The following is a 19,081-nucleotide window of genomic DNA, read 5'->3' as shown; positions in this document are numbered from 1 at the left end:
ATATCACCTAGTAGCATTCTCTCTTTTTTTTTTTTTTGAGATGGGCATCTTGCTATATTTCCCAGGCTCAATCAATCCTTCTGCTGTCGCTCAAACTACAGGAGCACGCCACCATGCCCAGCTCCAAGTAGCATACCCTTTAGGTAAAAAAAAAAAAAAAAAAAAAAAAAAAAATCCTTTTCTTTAAGCTCAACAGCTAAGATGTGTTAAAGACCAAATGCATTAGAAGGTTATGCCCCTACTCCCTTCATTTTGAGCAGGTGGGACTATAGGTACATGCCACCATGCCCAGCTAATATTTTTATTTTTTGTAGAGACAGGGTCTCTCAATGTTGCCCAGGCTGGTCTCAAATTCCTGACCTGAAGTGATCCTCCCACCTTGGCCTCCCAAAATGCTGGGATTACAGGCATAAGACACTGTGCCCAGCCAGATCTTTTCCTCTAAGTCTTATTTTCTCTTTTAACTATTTTAGCTGTATTATAAAGTTAGCTATACTATAAAGGGTCTGAGCTCTACGAAAATTATATTAAACAACATAACTGGGGTAGAGAGGATGGAGTGAAAACACCAGGGATGCAAGGAGGGTAAGTGTGTTATTTTCTGAGGAATCAAGCCACTCATCAATCAGCTCCAATTTGGACATCAAGTAATATAGGGGCAAGGGATAACAAATTTATAGAACACAAAGCAGAGATTTACTTATTGTTGATATCTCTCCCCTACTTATCCTATTTTGTCCTTTCTCTTTTTCCCTTTAAAAAGCCAATTAGGAAATAGTTTGTCTACCATTTTCTTCTCTTAATTAATTAATCCTCCTTTATCCTGGTCCATTTTTCACCCCTTTCTTTCTTTGTAATTTTGATCTTAAAGTCACAAAACTTGTAGATGAATCCCCCAGCCAAATGTCCTCAAGGAAACTCCCAACACATGATACATGAAGAAAAATTTAAAGAGTTAAGTCGTATAAAAACAATTGCAAAACAACCACAAGTATTCTGATTCAAAGACAGTTTGATTACTCTCTCTTTTATTACTATCTCTTGTGGACTATTTCGCTCAAATGCTTTGAATATTTTATATAGCAAAAAACTAAATATTTATCTTTATTGAATTTTCTACAAAGCCCTAAGCATTTAAATAGAATTATTCTCTTAAGACAATATGATTTTTAAATCCCAAAATCATTATATGTGATTAAGGTTTTAATTGCTTTTCCTCTCCTTTAGTCTTTATTGGGGGGGAATGCCTCTATCAAACTGTCAAAATGTTTATAAATATGTTCTGATAACAAATAATGGACAGCATGGAATTAATCATATTTTAGTCTTAAAGAGGCATTAAAATGACAATATACTTTTTTATCTTTAACATTGTTAATGTAGTAAGAATTATGACAACTTTTATAATTGTCCATCCACATTCCAGATGTTTCCTATTAGGACCTTTATTCAGCTATAAATAATGGCTCTGGATAAAAATAAAGTTGGAGAAGCCAATTCCTGGGTGGAAGGGTGGGGAGGCTTCCCCATGGAAAGGCAAAATACAGAGATTTAAACAGTTTTTTTCTTAAATAGTACAGATAGCATTTTAAAAAATTATAATACTAAGTATTCAAATTTATGCAAACTGGCCAACTCTAAAAATCCATAAAGAATGGATTGTCCAACATTAGAATAATTATAAATAAGGTACTTAAAATACTTCTAATGAAAGAACTGAATTATAACAGCTGAGTACTGTATTTTGAAATAGACTGAATGAGTCCTTTAATGCTCCTGAGAAGTAGAATCTCACTCTCTATAATTAAAGAGAACAGTGATTCCTCTCTCTTTTCCCCAGCTACATGCTCTTAAAGGATCTCAGCACTCTCTAAAGCTCATTTATGGAATAGCACCATACCAAATATAGCCCAATACTATAGCAGCTGTTCAAGCAATAGATTCCAAACTTTATTTTTACACTGCCTCAGAGACCAAGCAAAAAGCTGAGCCCATCACACAAAAAAGAGCAAAACTACAGACCTTAACTCCAGGCTTAAGCTCATCAGCCATCAAAAAGCCAGTACTGAAAGGCAGAGAAAACACTAATCTTGAAAGTACCATAAAGACACAGCTAAATAACTCATTTGATCCTACTTGACCTGCTCAGGGAAATACAAAAACAGATGCTCAAGATTCAATTTACAATGCATTACAATATTCTGACAATCTGGAGGCCAGATATTAAGCTTGAAGGGCGTATTACTGGCCCAACTACCATTCTATATAGGACTTGAAAGTGTCAGACTCATGAGATAATTTTTAGAAGAGACCTTAGAGATGATAAAGTCTTCTAGTTCTAGCCCATTTTCCTATCTACCTAGGGATCTTTCCCAGAAGTACAGATGCCCTATAAGAATCTCTGGAGATAATGAGGTGTAGGCATCTGTTTAAAAGGTCCCAGAATATTCTGATGCAGCAAAGATGACACCACTGAGCTAGCCATTAACTTCTTCCACTGAGAACTGAATGTACATGAAGAGGGATTTTTTAAAACTATAAGCTTTCAAAAAACACCCCAAGAGGCAAAATCATTTACCATATTTTCTATGTGTCTTTTGCCAAAGTAGATCTGGAACGTCATATAATTTTTTTGTTTAATAACAGTAAGATTTGGAACCCAAGTTCTAGGCTTCCTTTCTGTGTTCATTATGCAAATATTTATAGCCTACCTCTATAAAAATTCAACCAACATTTATCGAGTATCTCTACGCTGAGCATTCTTTTAAGGAATTGACACTAAAAAGTATTAGTAAGATTTGGTCTTTGTGCCCAAGAAGCATATAGTCAGATGGAAGAGACAGACACATCAACGGATCAATCCAACAAAATAAATACTGTATTAGTGAAATGAATAAAGTACTGAGATCACAGATGGCTGAGCAACCAAACTTATATAGAATAAATCCAGATAGGCTTATCACATAATTGGACATGATATACAATAACCATATTAACTCAGCAATCCCTAGTACTGTATTATTTGTTGGCCATGTATAAACCCCACAGGCAAATAAGAAGAAAACAAAGAAAAAGGTTTTTGGGGGCAGAAGGGGAGTTTGCGAGGCACAGGCAGGTTGATAAGGAGAAAATATAGTTTCAGGGGGTGGCCAAGTGTCAAAAATGTTGATTATGTCAGGTATCAAATGGAATGAACTGCTAAGTACCAATAAATATAAATTATTAGAATTCTTTTATAAGTGGCAATTTGATCCCATTCAAAGGAAAGCCCTTGAAAAGTAACTTTAGAATCCAAGATACCTAGATTCAACAAAGTTAAGCATTGCATGCATAGATATTTCTGTGACCTTTTGCAATTAAACTTTGTTGGATTAAATCCACAGCTAAGGTTTCTGTGGATATCCTGACCCTTTAAAGGCAGAGTAGATATTCTTCAAGACAAGACAGGAAAGTTGTCATAGTGGGACTCTCCTACTGGCTCTTGAAAATGCCACCAAATTATCTGGTGGAGTAAGAAATGTTCCACAGCAACTCTTCAAGGAATCTAAGATCTGCAAAGAGTTAGTAATGAAGAAGCTACCCAATGTTTTGACAAGTCTCCTATGAGGATGCTTCCTTATTAAATATCTACATAGGCTGCACTGATGAATACATAAGTAAACATGAATCCTCTAGATCTCAGTTTAAATTCCATTTCCTTAGAGAAGCTAAGAACCTCAAATAATCTGTTACACACCTCCTGTGGACATATGTACTACTTCATGCAGAACTATTAAATATATAAATGAATAAATGAGTAATATCTAATGAGCTCAGGTACGACCTATATTGCTTATACTCAAATATACTTGTGCCAAAGAAGAAAGACAATGGGCAAAGTAGGCCATTATAAAGTAGGCCATTAGGAGGTGATATTAGTATCACTGAAACAAAATTTAATACCTTATATGCTTATTAGCAACGGCATAAAACAGATGTACTTTCTGCCTTAAGGCTTTGGGGAAGCTAGGTAACCTTAGTGTAATTTCTAAAGAATACCTGGCATTTTTAGCCACTGGTCCACACACAGTCTTGCTGCTTCTGTATCAGAATGTCCTCGAATAAATTCCAATTCTTGTAACCCATGAGCATGCTGAAAATCAATTTTTTCCTGAAGACATTAAGAAAAAACTCAATTAAGATTACTAACCTGTTTTCCTTGAGAAAAGGATTTTGACACATTAGTGATCAGAAAATACTGATTACTTTTTATCCCCAGAACTCCACATCTAGAAATTTATGCCAAAGAAATACATCAAAATAAAAATGCATGCTCTAAGATGTGTATACCAGTGTTACTGCACAAAATTCACTACAACCTACATCCCTAACAACAGGGTATTATTTAAATAAATTATGGTATGTACATTTGATGAATGTCATTAAAAACATTAGCCAAATTTTTCAAAGGTGTGGGAATATACTTTTGATATCAAGTAGTTTGCCAAATTGTATTAAACAAATGAGGCAAAATATAAACAAAGAATAATTTCAATCCATATGCAACTATATCTGCAGAGGAAAAAAAAGCCTGAAAATAGATATATTAAAAGTTATTAAGGCTACTTCTAGGAATTTCCATTTAAAGGATTATTTTCAAACTTTTATGTATTTTTTCAAATTTTCCATATTTAATCTGAAACATACAGAAGGAACCTAAAAAGTATTTGTTCATTGAGTAATATTAATAACATAACTCATTAGCACTTAATATGTGCCAGTATAAAGCATTTGTTGCCATCTAGACCAAGGGTTGACAAACTTTTCCAAAGGGCTAGTTAATATTTCATTATAGCTTTGCAGGCCAGAGTCTTTACTGCCACTACTCAACTCTGCCATTGTAGCAGGAGAGCAGCCACAAACAAAATGTAAACAAGTGAGTGTAGCAGTGTTCCAATAAATCTTTATTTATAGCAGGCAGCAGGCCAATGACAATGCTGAACTAGATGCTCTGTATTGCTAAAAGCCTAATCTTTCTAATTATATTATCCATAAAACTATTTGTATATTTTCTAATCATGTGTATTAAAATTAACACTTATTGGCCACTAACCACGCATGTGTGAGGCAGTTTTAAAAAGACTTTAGATTTTAGGTATTATTGTTCCCATTTTATGATGAAAAACCTGACGTACAGAGAGGTCAAATAAATTGCCCAAGGATATATAACAATGTCAGAATTCAAACCCTGGCAATCTGACTCTAGACTTCATGCACTAACGAGTATAATCATACTGCCTCTCAAATAGATTTACATGTACTTCAAAAAGAATCAGAGTCAGCAACACTGGACTTGTAAGATATAAACCATAATAATGTGTGGCCTAGCTATCAGTGTAACAGGGTTTTCTATCAGGAAGGATAAGTGAGGGGAAAGAGTGGATCAAGATTTTAATCTGAAGAAAATCTACATGACATTGTTCAAATTAGAGCCATGGAATACTACTTCTCATGAATGTTAATATGCATTACATGCCTTTTTTAAAATTCTCTGTAATCAAATTAAGTATAGAAACACTAGTTTTAACACAAAAGTTAAAAGGTTACTTTCATGTAGGACTACTAAAGTCCTAAAGTGCTAATGTGCACTGTATTTTTCATACATAGAGTATGCAGTATCCCAACTTCAAAAATCACCAAATACTTTTTTAAAGTGTATCCAACAGGATCACTATACTGAATAACATGCAATAAGAAACAAACAATAGTAAAATCAAAGTTAGCCTATCCAAAGAAAGCAATAGCCCGATAGATATATCCTAAGCCATCTTATATATTAAATTAGACAATTTATCAAAGTTCCTTGCAATAATCCATTACAATAAAAACCCTTCAATTAAAGTAAAATAATTGAGATTAAATATTACTACATACCAACTACTAGCATACTTATTTTAACAATTTCCAATAATTAAAATTAAATAGGTTTTTTTTTCAAGTTCTCTGGCATTTCTTACAATAGAATTTGAACTCTATGAACATGCATAGTCAATGCTCAAAAAACACTTATTGAAATCATCCTAAAATTAGCCACCCTTTTTATCTATCACAAAGCAACTTTCAAAAACTTCAGGGTTACACCCTTTCTTGCAAGTCATCTTAACTCCTGGAATATCAATACACAAAGCTGGTAGCTAGTCAAATGGTAAGCACAACACGTGATCTCTGAAAGTGAAGTATCCAGTGAAGATTTTGGGTTTGTTTGTTTGTTTGTTTGTTTTGTTTTTTTGAGACAGTCTTGCTCTATCGCCCAGGCTGGAGTGCACTGGCACGATCTTGGCTCACTGCAACCTCCGCCTCCCGGGTTCAAGCAATTCTCCAGCCTCAGTCTCCCAAGTAGCTGAGATTGCAGGCATGTGCCACCACACCTGGCTAATTTTTTTTTTAATTTTTAGTAGAGACGAGGTTTCACCATGTTGGCCAAGCTTGTCTCGAACTACTGACCTCAGGTGATCTATCCGCCTCGTCCTCCCAAAGTGTTGGAATTACAGGCATGAGCCACCAGGTCTAGCCTCCAGTGAAGATTTTAATGAATATTCCTTTTTTCTTCTTTGAAACCTCTCCAGCACAAAAGTAAGATAACTTACTTTAATAATGAAGACACCAACAATTCACAAAGGCCTACAATAGTTGAAAGACATTTTCTATAGTGTCTAAATTTAGCCAGAATTATCATTCACTAGAATTCTTCAAAAATTATTTCTATTTCAGTTTCATTATCTTCATTTCTGGGTGGTTTTTTTTTGTTGTTGTTGTTGTTGTTTTGTCATCTACTTTTAAAAAATAAGTAATCCATAAAGGGAATCAAGTTAGAAAAACAAAATTATGGCTGGATAGCAAGAAATGAGCTTGCTATGTGAGTCATTTTCTTCCTTAAAGAAGAATGAAATCTAGACAAATTTATTCTTTCCAACTGGTTAAACAAAAAATTCAAAATTTCTAAATTTCTAAAAAGATATTCAATGTAAAGTATTTAATAAAATGAATGACCATTTACATGGGTGGAGGCTGAAACTACCCTTAAGAAAAAACTTAGTTGTCACAGTGACTATACAAGATTCTGGGCTCATCACAAAAACTTTATTATCTATGTAGCCATTAAGATTGCCTGGGAAAAGAAGCTAGCATCACTTAGGAAACCTGAGGGAAAGTAAGACAGTTTGCAAGTAATTCCTCTGTCAAAGAGATATGACACATAAAAAAATTCAAACAACATACTTATAGTTCTGGGGGGGGCGGGGCGGGAACTTCCTTAAAATTGAATAGTGTTTCTGCCAGGATAAAAATAATATTTTGTGTGTTTGCATATATGTGTCTGTGTGCACATATGTATATATGCAATAAGCATTTTAAACATACAATTAGAATACCATAGTCTAATTTAATTGATATTACATCATAAAGTAAAAGCCCCCAAACTAGCTTATTTCTAAATTTAAACACCATTTTATAACAGATTAGGATGCTACAGAAATACACAAATTATAATAACCAATGGAATAAGGAATCAAAAACATGCATGTTAAAATTACAAAATCATAGTGCTTATTCTGACCTGGGAGAATCTCTAAACTGTCCACTCACAGAATGAAACCCAAAGTCTATAAAACTAGTGATCTACTGAAATCTAAACAGCTGCTGGCCAGAGGCATGGTTTAAATTTCTATTTTTGTACTTTAGTATGGAGTTTTTTACCCAACGTATCAACATTCTGCTCCTAAAGGACATTTGTCAGTATTGAGGGAATTCTTTAAGTAATTTCATTTGGGGCCTTCTAAAGCAAGTCAAAGAAAAAATTTATATCATGCCAGATTCTAAAAATGGGCTTCATTTCCACACAGCAGTTCATCTACAAACCTGCTTCAAATTTCTTCCTTTCAGTAATGGATTTAATTTGGAAGGATAAGCTAAAATCTGAGAAAGCAGTCTGGTTCTATCCAGTAGAAAATAATCTTTCAACAGCTTATATCTATAAAAGCCCTGATAAACTCTTTTCACTCTTATGATAAAATAACCAGAAACTTGTTAACTGCACATCTGCTTTGAGAAATTCATTATTTTTAATTCTCAAAAATGAAGTCCACTCAGTTAATTCTATTTTTCTTATTTTCCTATATACAGATAAGAATCCAACAAACTAAAAACAAATGTAAAAAGCTATTATCAATTACTACGAAATTTATGAGCAATCTAGGGTACATGCTGAGCTTTGATTAAATCTTTTTTTTATTAAAGGTTTCTCTTTACAACCTTTATTATAAATAATTTTTAATTATATAAAATACTGATTAAAATAGTCACATACTCTGAATGCTCTATTCTTCTCTTCTTTCTGCTGTTTCTCCACTTCAACATGGCGGGCTAAACGAGCCAGAGTTAAAGCAACTTTATCCTTCTGATGATCAATATGGTCTTTACGTTTAACATTCTCCTATAATAGAAAAATAATTTTCATTCCTTTTAATTAACAAAATTAGCATTTGGATAACATACATCCATTCATCAAACAGCTACTATACTAAAGAACCATTTACTTGAGTTATACTTGTAAGAACCTATTTTGTGTATTGTATGTTTTATGTAGTATTTTGTAGGTCTGTCAAGTATCCACCAGCATCTTTGGTTTTCAAGAAGTTAGACAAATGAGCTACTAGGACATTTATCATCTTTATTCACTTAAAAGCTGAAGAATAAACTCTTCTTAGATCTGTCAGAGAGGTGGGGTCATCAGGCAAAGCGCCAACCCCTAAAATTGGAAAGAGAGAGGCAAATAAACAACATCAACTTACTAAAGGGGAAACCTTCTAGCAGGAACCTCCATAGGAAACTAAACTCTAATGGATGCTTAGCGTGGACAAGCCTGAGAGTTAAAAATTCCTGGGGAGCCAGCCATAGAGGGGCCCTCACATATGATCCTATATTAATAGATGCAGAAAAAGCATTTAACAAAATCTAGCACCCACTCATGATAAAAACTCTCAGCAAAGAAAGAAGGGAACTTTCTTCAATTTGTAAAGATCATCTACAAAAAACCTACAGCTAACACCACCATTTAATGATGAGAAACAGTAAGTCTTCACACTAAGATAAGGAACAAGGCAAGGATATCCCCTCTTGCCACTCGCAACATTGTACTAAAAGTCCTAGCCATTTAATGAAGTAAGATGAGAAAAAGAAATAAAAGGTATACAGATTGCAAAGGAAGAAATAAAACTTTTAGTTTGCATCCATGTAGAAAATCCAAAATAATTAACAGAATCATTCCTGGAACTAATAAGCAATTATAGCAAGGTTGCAGGATACAAGGTTAATACACAAGTCAATTGATTTCATATATATCAGCAATGAACAAGTGGAATTTGAAATTAAAAAATCACCACTTACATTAGTACTCCCTCCAGAAGAAATACTTAGGTATCATATAACAAAATGTGTACATCTGTATGAAGAAAACTACAAAACTCTGATGAAAGAACTCAAAAAACTTTTTTTTTCATTTTTATTTCACATTCAAGGATACATCTGAGAGTTTGTTACAAGGGTATACTGCATGGTGCCGAACTTTGGGCTTCTACTGATTCCATCACCCACAGAATGAACATAATGTCCAATAGGAAGTTTTTCAGCCCTTGTCCCCCTACCCTCTCTCTCTCCTTTTGGAGTTTTGTTCCCAATTTACTCTCCATGTGAACCCAAAATTTAGCTCCCACTTATAAATGACAACATGTGATACTTGTTTTTCCGTTTCTGCATTAGTTTGCTTAGGGTAGCAGCTTCCAGCTGCATCCATGTTGCTGCACCTGTGCAGAATGATTTCACTCTTTATTATGGCTGTGTAGTATTCCTCAGTGTACATATACCACATTTTCTTTATCCATTCTACTGATGATGGGCACACAGGTAGATTCCATGTCTTTGCTATTGTGAATAGTGTTGCTATGAACATATGAGTACACGTGTCTTTTTGGTGAAATGATTTCTTATTTATTTTTGAAACAGGGTCTCATTTCATCACTCAGACTTGAGTGCTGTGACACAATCACAACTCACTGCAGCCCTGACCTGCCAGACTCAAGCAATCCTCCTGTCTCAGCCTCCTGAGTAGCTGGACTACAGGTGCACACCACCACACCTGGGTAACTTATTTGTAGAGATGGAGGCTTGTTATGTTGCTCAAGCTGGTCTCAAATTCCTAGGCTCAAGTGATCTTCCCACCTCAGCCTCCCAAAATGCTGGGATTACAGGTGTGAGCCACTATGCCCAGCATTTTCCTTTGGATATACACCCAGTAATGGGATTGCTGGGTGGAATCATAGTTCTATTTTTAGTTTTTGAGAAATCTCTGAAGTGCTTTCCATAGGAGATGAACTAAGTTGCATGTCCACCAACAGTGTACGTTTCCTTTTCTCTACAACCTTGCCAATATTTTACTTTTTGACTTTTTAGAAATAGCCATTTTGACTGCTGTGAGATGGTATCTGATAGTGATTTTGATTTGCATCTCTCTGATTAGTGATGTTGAACGTTTTTTCATGTTTGTTGACTGCTTGTATGTTGTCTTTTGAGAAGTGTCTGTTCATGGCCTTTGCCCACTTTTCAATGGAATTGGTTTTTTTCCTTGTTGATTCATTTAAGTCCTTATAGATTCTGGATATTAGTCCTTTGTCAGGTGCATACTTTGCAAATATTATCTCCCATTCTGTAGGTTGTCTGTTAGTTCTGTTGATAGTTTCTTTTGCTGTGCAGAAGCTCTTTCGTTTAATTAAGTCCCATTTTTCTATTTTTGATTTTGTTCTGTTTGCTTTTGGGGTCTTCATCATAAATTCTTTGCCTAAGCCAATGTCTAGAAGAGTATTTCCTAGGTTTTCTTCTAGAATTTTTATAGTTTCAGGTCTTACATTTAAGTCTTTAATCCACCAAGTTAATTTTTATATATGGTGAGAGGTCCAATTTTACACTTCTGCATATGGTTAGCCAGTTTTCCCAGCATCATTTATTGAATAGAGTATCCTTTCTTGATTATTTTTGTCGACTTTGTTGAAGATGAGTTGGTGAGTTGGTTGTGCCTGTGCTGCTTTATTCCTGGGTTCCCTAATTTATTCCATTGGTCTGTGTACCTATTTTTATAATAGTAACATACTGGTTTGGTTACTGTAGCCTTGTAGTATAATTAGACATTAGGTAATGTGATGTCTCTGGCTTTGTTCTTTTTGCTTAGGAATGCCTTGACTATTCAGGCTTTTTGGTTACATATACATTTTGGAATTTTTTTTCTACTTCTGTGAAAAATGACATTGGTAGTTTGATAAGAACAGTGTTAAATCTATAGAAAGCTTTGGACGGAATGGCCATTTTAATGATATTGAGTCTTCCCACCCATGAGCATGGAATGTTTTTCCATTTGCTTGTCATTTATGATTTCTTTCAGCAGTGTTTTGTAGTTTTCCTCATAGAGATCTTTCACACCTTGGTTAGGTGTATTCCTAGGTATTCAATATTTTGTGTGGCTATTGTAAGTGGGACTGTATTCTCCATTTGGTTTTCAGCTTAACTGTTATTGGTATAAGAGATGACACTGACTTTTGTAGTTGATTTTGTATCAAAGAACCTCTCAAGAAGTGGAGAGATATTTCATGTTCATGGATAGGAGACTCACTATTGTCAAGATGTCAGTTCTCCTAACTTGATCTTTGACCTATATATTCAATGTAATCACAGTCAAAATCCTAACAGATTATTTTGTGTATAATGACAAACTCATTCTGAAGTGTATATGGAAAGGCAAAAAACTCCTATTGGCCAACTCAGTATTGAAGGAGAACAAAGTCATACGCCCGACACTAACTGACTTCAAAACTTATTATAAAGCTACAGTAATCAAGACTGTGTGGTACTGTCAAAAGAAGGGACAAACAGACCAATGAAACGTAACAGAGTCCAGAAATAGACTCACATAAATAAAGTCAACTGATCTATGACAGAGGAGCAAAAACAATACAATGAAGAAAAGACAGTCTTTCTAACAAATAGTGTTTGAGCAAGCAGACATCCACGTGCAAAAAAAATGAATCTAGACCCTGACCTTACACCCTTCACAAAAATTAACATAAAATGAATCATAGGACAAAATACAAGATATAAAACTATAAAACTCCTAAAAGATAACATAGGAGAAAATCTAAATGATCTTGTGCATGACAATGACTTTTTAGATACAGGAGCAAAAGCATGGTCCTTGAAAAAAATAATTGATAAGCTGCACTTCATTAGAACTTAAAACTTCTCTGCAAAAGACAATGTCAAAAAATGAGAACACAAGCCACAGACTGGGAGAATATGTGCAAAAGACACATCTGATAAAGGACTGTAATCCAGTATATACAAAGAACTCTTAAAACTAAACAATAAGAAAATGAAGAAAATGAACAGCCTGCCTTAAAAATGGGGAAATACCTAAACAGACACCTCATCAAAGGAGATATACAGATGAAAAATTAAGCATATGAAAAGATCAACATCATATGTCATTAGGGAAGCATAGATTAAAACAACAAGACACCAATATACACCTATTAGAATGGCCACATCTAAAACACTGACAACATCAAATGTTAGCAAGGATGTGGAGCAAGAGCCAACTCTCATTTCATTGCTGGTGGGAATGCAAAATGGTAAACACACTTTGAAAAACAGTTTGGCAGTTTCTTACAAAACTAAACATATTGGGCTTCTTGGTAGTTACTCAGATGAACTGAAAACTTACGTCCACACGAGAACCTGCACACAGCTGTTTACAGTAACTTTATCATAAGTGCCAAAACTTGGAAGTAACCAAGATGTCCTTCAATCAGTGAATGGATAAACTTTGGTATATTCAGACAATAGAACATTATTCAATGCTAAAAAGAATTGAGCTATCAAGGTGTGAAAAGACATGGAGGAACCTTAAAAGCACCTTATTACTAAGTGAAAGAAGCCAATTTGAAAAGGCTACATACTGCATGACCACATATCACAATCTGGAAAAGGCAAAATTACGGTAACTGTAGTAAGATTAGTGATTGACAGGGGATAGTCAAGGAGGAGGGATAAACTGGCAGGGCACAGAAGATGATACTACAATGACAGATACATGTCAGTATACATTTGTCAAAACCTAGAGAATATGCACCACCAAGTGTGAACCCTAATGTAAACTATGAACCCTAATGTAAACCAAGGTCATATCAACATACAGACAAAGTGGACAACTTATAAATTACTGTTTACCTACCAGAGGAAAAAAGACAGTAATGACAATTCTCCTCCTACAAAGTTGAAAGAAGGGCTGACATTCATAAATAGAAAGTATATCTTATGCCTAAATTTTTCTGGAGACTAGAAGCACACAATGTGTTAATGGAGGTTCACAGATTGAAACAAATGTATCCTGTGATTTCCAATGAGGATAGTGGAGGTTTCGCATGGAGGGGTGGGAGGGGAGGAGGTAAGTGGACACTGTCTGACTGTACTTTCTGCTCAATTTTACAGTGAACCTAAAACTGTTCTTTTAAAAAAGTTTATTTTAAGAAAAGAAAAATAATAGATCTTCCCTGGCTTTTTTTTTCTTTTGAGACGGAGTCTCACTCTGTCACCCAGGCTGGAGTACAGTGGCACGATCTCAGCTCACTGCAACTTCTGCCTCCCAGGTTCAAGTGATTCTCCTGCCTCAGCCTCCGAGTAGCTGGGATTACAGGCACGTGTCACCACCCACCTAATTTTTGTATTTTTAGTAGAGATGGGGTTTCTCCATGTTGGCCATTGGCCAGGCTGATCTCAAACTCCTGACCTAAGGTGATCTGCCCGCCTTGGCCTCCCAAAGTGCTGGGATTACAGGCGTGAGCCATCACGCCTGGCCTTCCCTGGCTTCTTCTACCAGAATAATTAGTTACAAACAAAATACCACTCTTTGGGCAAATCAGTCACCTATGTACAACCCAATTTTTATCTAAAGTGGGATAGTGATGCACTAGCCAAGTCAAACAGCAGGTATGACTTCTAGAAGTAGACAGAAGTTATACTGAAGTAAGCAGATATAAAAAGGCCAAATTGGTATTTTCAGTATGAGGGTACACCTTTGCAGTAGGGACTGTTTATAGGACCACTTTAGGTAGAAGTAACCCCAGCTCACTTTCTGACCACTTGGACAGCGTACAGCCTTGCACCCAGGTAGTAGGTGACATTCTACTAACTTCAAAATATCTTTTTACAAGTTACAAGGCAATGCAGGTCCTCAGAAATGGCAGTCACAGGAAGTTATTTTTCTTAACTTTGATCCCTCAGTACAGGCAAATCTGTCTTATAAGCAAATTAGTGGTCAAGCGTAATAGCTCACACTTGTAATCCCAGCACTTTGGGAGCTGAGGCAGGAGGTTCACTTGAGTACAGGAGTCGGAGACCAGTGTAGCTAAGAGTACATGGCCTCGTCTCTACAAAAAAAATTAAAATCTTAGCTGGGCATGGTGGCATGTGCCTATAGTCTCAGCTACTCAGGAGGCTGAGGCAGGAGGACTGCTTGAGCCCAGGAGATCGAGGCTTCAATGAGCTATGATCCAGCCTGGGTGACAACAAAGCGAGACTCTGTCTTCTAAAAAAAGGGGAAAAAAGGGCAAATTAAATTTACTCCTTGCAAAAACTACAAAATGTAGGTACTACCTTGAGAAGGAAATTTAGTGTAGATCACAAATATAAATTTTAATTTAAAGATGTTAGTAAAATTAAAACATAGGTATAGAGTGTGTTAACTTTCTTGAGATAATACTTTCTAGGTTTTAAACTTTAGCAAAAGTCATGCTTGACCTGGTAAACCAAGGTCACATTAACATACAGGCAAACTGGACAAAGTATAAATTACTGTTTACCTACCCCCCCCCCCAAAAAAAAAGACAGTAATGACAATTCTCCTCCTATAAGGTTGAGAGAAGGACTGACATTCCTAAATAGAAAGTATATCTTATGCCTAAAAAAAAAAAATCTGGAGACTACAAGCTGCAGAAAATTTATCAAGAAATTTCAAGTTGCTACCCTTACACCAAACAAAATGTTTCCTACTTAAACATTAAGTCACTTATGCAGCCATGTGGGTGTGAGGATAGGAAATCAAGGGATTTTTTGGTCTCTCTGAAACTCCTGTGTCACAAAACAATGTGAATATTCTAGGGACAGGAAGAAGGTCATGTTTTAGATAAATTTAGATAATCCTAACTCAGGAAGAACTATCCTTGAACTGATGTTTCCACTATCATTTTACTTTGTTCTAGGCCATAATAAAACCATTTTAAGTTACTTTTGAAGTTACAGTCATTCAGGAAAGCTTTACATAATATTTATTCTTCTTAATGTTTACTTTAAAGCATACTTAATGATTCTGATGCAATACTTTTCATTGACTTTTGCATATACTCTTGATGCAAAGGTCAATGAAAATTAAATATAGAAACACAGCAATTATATATCCAGTAGGAAAAAATTTCAGTAATCCACTAGTCATGTAAGTATGTTCTTAAAACTTTACTCCCTTCGAATTATACTCACGTGCTATCAAAACATACAACACCAGGAAGAGAAGTTGTTTAGCCATTTAAACATTCATTTAGATCTCTTCAACTTCACTCTAAAATTAATCACTAGCTTAACATCACCTTTTAGAGGTTTTAAAACCTGTTGGCATTGTCATTATTTACTATAATTGTTTTTCTTATATTTAGCTATTAGTAGCCTACATATTTTATTTAATGACAAGTTGAGCTTCCCTAATCCAAAAATCTGGAAAAAAAATGCTCTAAAATCCAAAACTTTTTGAGTGCCCGTATGAAGCCCAAAAGAAACATTCCTTGGAGCATTTCAGACTTCAGATTTTCACATCAGGGATGCTCAACCAAAAGCTATAATGCAAATATTCCAAAATCCAAAAATATCTAAAATCCAAACACTTCTGGTTCCAAGCATTTCAGATAAAGGACACTCAATTTGTACATGGTTATGTCTCAATGAATTGCCTCTGTTATTCCCTACTAATTCTGCTGATCTGTTTCTTCTCTTTCACAACACTGAAGGGCTGAAAAGACCCACAAGCCCTAATGCTGAAAACAAAAGAATCTTAGAATTGACTCTGGGCTTTCTTCTTCCCACTGAGGAGAAAGTTTCTATGATTTTTTTTTTTTTTTTCCTTTAGCGATAAGGTCCTCTGGCGGGACTCAAACTCCTGGGCTCAAGCAATCCTCCCACCTCATCCTACAGAGTAGCTGGGCCTATAGGTACATGCAACCGTGCCAGGTTCTATTTTCTTCTTAAAAAGGAAGAAAAAAAGGAACTCTGGCTACCAATATTGAAAACATATTTAGGGGAAATCTGCTAGGGGTAGAGGAAAAGAAATGGTAATAGAGAAAGCAAGTGCTTCAACTAAAATCTGCCGATTTTGAAGCTAGCACTTTAAAACTGAGAAAACGGATGTATTAAAGAAAGATGTTTTAAACTGGGAAAAGATTAGGTAGATGAGGCAGACTCTATTAGTCATATGATTTCTTTTTTTTTTTTTTTTTTGAGACGGAGTCTCACTTTGTCACCCAGGCTAGACTGGTGTGATCTCGGCTCACTGCAACTTTGGCCTCCTGAATTCAAGCGATTCTCCTGCCTCAGTCTCCCGAGTACCTGGGACTACAAATGTGTCACCACGCCCAGCTAATTTTTGCATTTTAAGTAGAGATGGGGTTTCACCATGTTGGCCAGGCTGGTCTCAAACTCTTGACCTCTAGTGATCTGCCAGCCTCAGCCTTCCAAAGTGCTGGGATTACAGGCGTGAGCCACAGCACCCAGCCCATACAATATTTTTTGACTACAGATCTTGGGTATAGGGGTCAAGGTAGCTGGTTAAAGGGGTCACTCAATTCTTAGCACTGCGAATTTCTACCATTCCCCTAATGCCACAATGCTGAAGTGTAATTTAATGTGAAACTGTAAAATTCCAGACTGCTTTCCTTAGGCTGGATTTGCCATCTCCCACAAAGCCTGTAACTTGAATTATCACTTAGGTCTTTGGAGCTTTTCTAAGAAAGATAAGGCTTTCAGACATAACCTGAATTCAGTTCTCAAGCTAAAATTGAATTGGCTCCGATCCATAGCAAAAATCATATTTTTTTTAAGTTTCATTTTGAGTATTAGCAGCTATAGGATCTTCAGGGTTATCCTCCTTGAAGTACTTCCTGTGGTCACCCTTCTTTAAAGACCTTAAAGACTAATGTCTTTAAATAAAACACATAATATTAAAGGGTCCATACTGACAGTTAATAAGCTATCAATGTTAGCCAATCGGTGTTGGGGAGAAGTATAGGAAAGCCTTAAGAAAAATATTGGGGAAATTGGGGGTCTTCTGTTTGCCAATACTTCAGATCAATCTCTGCATCAATTTTCTTCCAAACCCACAATTGCATAGAATTAAGGAGGATATAAAGCCAGAAGAAGCTTAAAGGCAGATTCTGGTTCAGTTACTATGAAATTCTTACATTCTCAAATATACTTCTTTACATTTTTATCTAAAATTTTAGATAAAACATGCACAGAGCAAATTTCGATTGTATCTTATAAATGATAACCATATTCAGGATACTGGTTATACCTGAGGACACATCTCCATGAAAGTTAAGCATATACAGGTAAAGCAACACTTCTAAAGAACAATGTTTATCTTTTAATGTGTCCTGGTAGAGTTACAGCAAAAAGTCCAAGTCTAGAAATGACAACCTGACACAAAATCCCATAATCAATGAAATGATAATATTAAACTTACATTTCAACATATCTTCCCTATTAGTACTAATAGATCAACCAATTAATTTTTTTTTTTCTGACAGGATCTCACTTTGTTACCCAGGCTAGAGGGTTACCATAGCTCACTGCAGCCTCAACCTCCTGGGCTCACTTAAGCAATCCTCTCACTTCGGCCTCCTGAGTAGCTGGGCCTACAGGCAGGTACCAGCACGCCCAGCAAGTTATTCTTATTTTTTGTGAAGACAGAGTCTTGCAGTATTGCCCAAGCTGGTCCTGGCCTCAAGCAATCCTCCCATCTAGGCCTCCCAAAGTGCGAGGACTACAGGCATGAGCCACTGTGCCAAGCAACACTTGTAGTTTTTAAGTGAAAATGATCCTGTAAATATATATATTAATAAAATCTAGAAGGCTATATAAATCAAAGTGTTAAATAGTGGTTATTTCTGTCTCCAGGTTTTTTTCCTTTTTTACATTTATCTTCTAATTATTCTACAATCAGCATATGTAATAAAATTGTTAACAAATTTTAATTATTAATGAAGAAGACAAAAATGTTAAGGATCTCGGTCTTTTGTTTGGGAACATAATGGTCTTGCTTTAAATCACTAATTTTGCCTTATAAAAATATGTTTAATATCTATCCTACACAAATATAGACAGAAATGCTGCATCTAGAAGGGACATAATCTATTAGTAAATTGTATGTAACTTTTCTCAGATTTTTGTCCCTAGATGTATAATATTGGGTTACATTATTTTCCAAACCCAACAGAAACATATTAATCAAGAATTAAGGAAAGTCAGTTTCAGCTCAACAAGCTTAATGGCTACTGGGAAAATACTTTTACACAAATTTCAAGGCAAACATCATTATCACTTAAAGCAAAAAACATTTAGCTAAAACACAAATTTGTATTTTTTTTACATATATGGTTTTCCTAAAAGCATGTCTGACTCTGCATTTTAAAATGTATTTAAAATACTGATGAAAGTATACAGTCAAATTAAAAGCTGAAACTTAAAAATATATGCTTATTCAGCTCACTTAGACCTCACCTTTCTCTATTATTGTTTGGAAGGTAAATATAGAAAGCAGGATTCTTAGTTTTTCCAGTCACGAAGATAAGTTCTCTCAGGTATGTTTAACAAATGTGCTCAAAAGGAAGCCAATTAAACACCAAAATAAATTTTTAGTACAAGCTAAATTTCTACTTAAGTAACTTCAGATGAATGTACA

General features: G+C 35.3%; 1 protein-coding gene across 11 annotated transcripts in view; it reads right to left on the bottom strand.

Annotated features, from left to right (window-relative positions):
- ZNF451 (zinc finger protein 451) overlaps window positions 1–19,081 on the bottom strand; it is a 125,661-nt gene that overhangs the window by 41,370 nt on the left and 65,210 nt on the right. For 10 of the 11 annotated variants that reach the window (XR_002521343.2, XM_017957962.2, XM_017957964.3 and 7 more), the window contains 2 exons: window positions 8,345–8,470; window positions 4,039–4,150 (listed from right to left, as the gene is read on the bottom strand). Coding sequence is in view for 9 of the 11 variants with exons in the window: in XM_021936776.2 (XP_021792468.1) it covers window positions 4,039–4,150; window positions 8,345–8,470 (238 nt within the window). In the remaining 2 variants the exon portion in view is untranslated. Of the gene's footprint in view, window positions 1–4,038; window positions 4,151–8,344; window positions 8,471–19,081 lie in introns of those variants that run through there. The other variant, XM_021936778.2, reaches the window with a different exon arrangement.

This window comes from Papio anubis, chromosome 6 (genome assembly GCF_008728515.1).
Source record: "Papio anubis isolate 15944 chromosome 6, Panubis1.0, whole genome shotgun sequence".
Taxonomy (NCBI): domain Eukaryota; kingdom Metazoa; phylum Chordata; class Mammalia; order Primates; family Cercopithecidae; genus Papio; species Papio anubis.
This window is presented reverse-complemented; position numbering and strand designations above follow the sequence as displayed.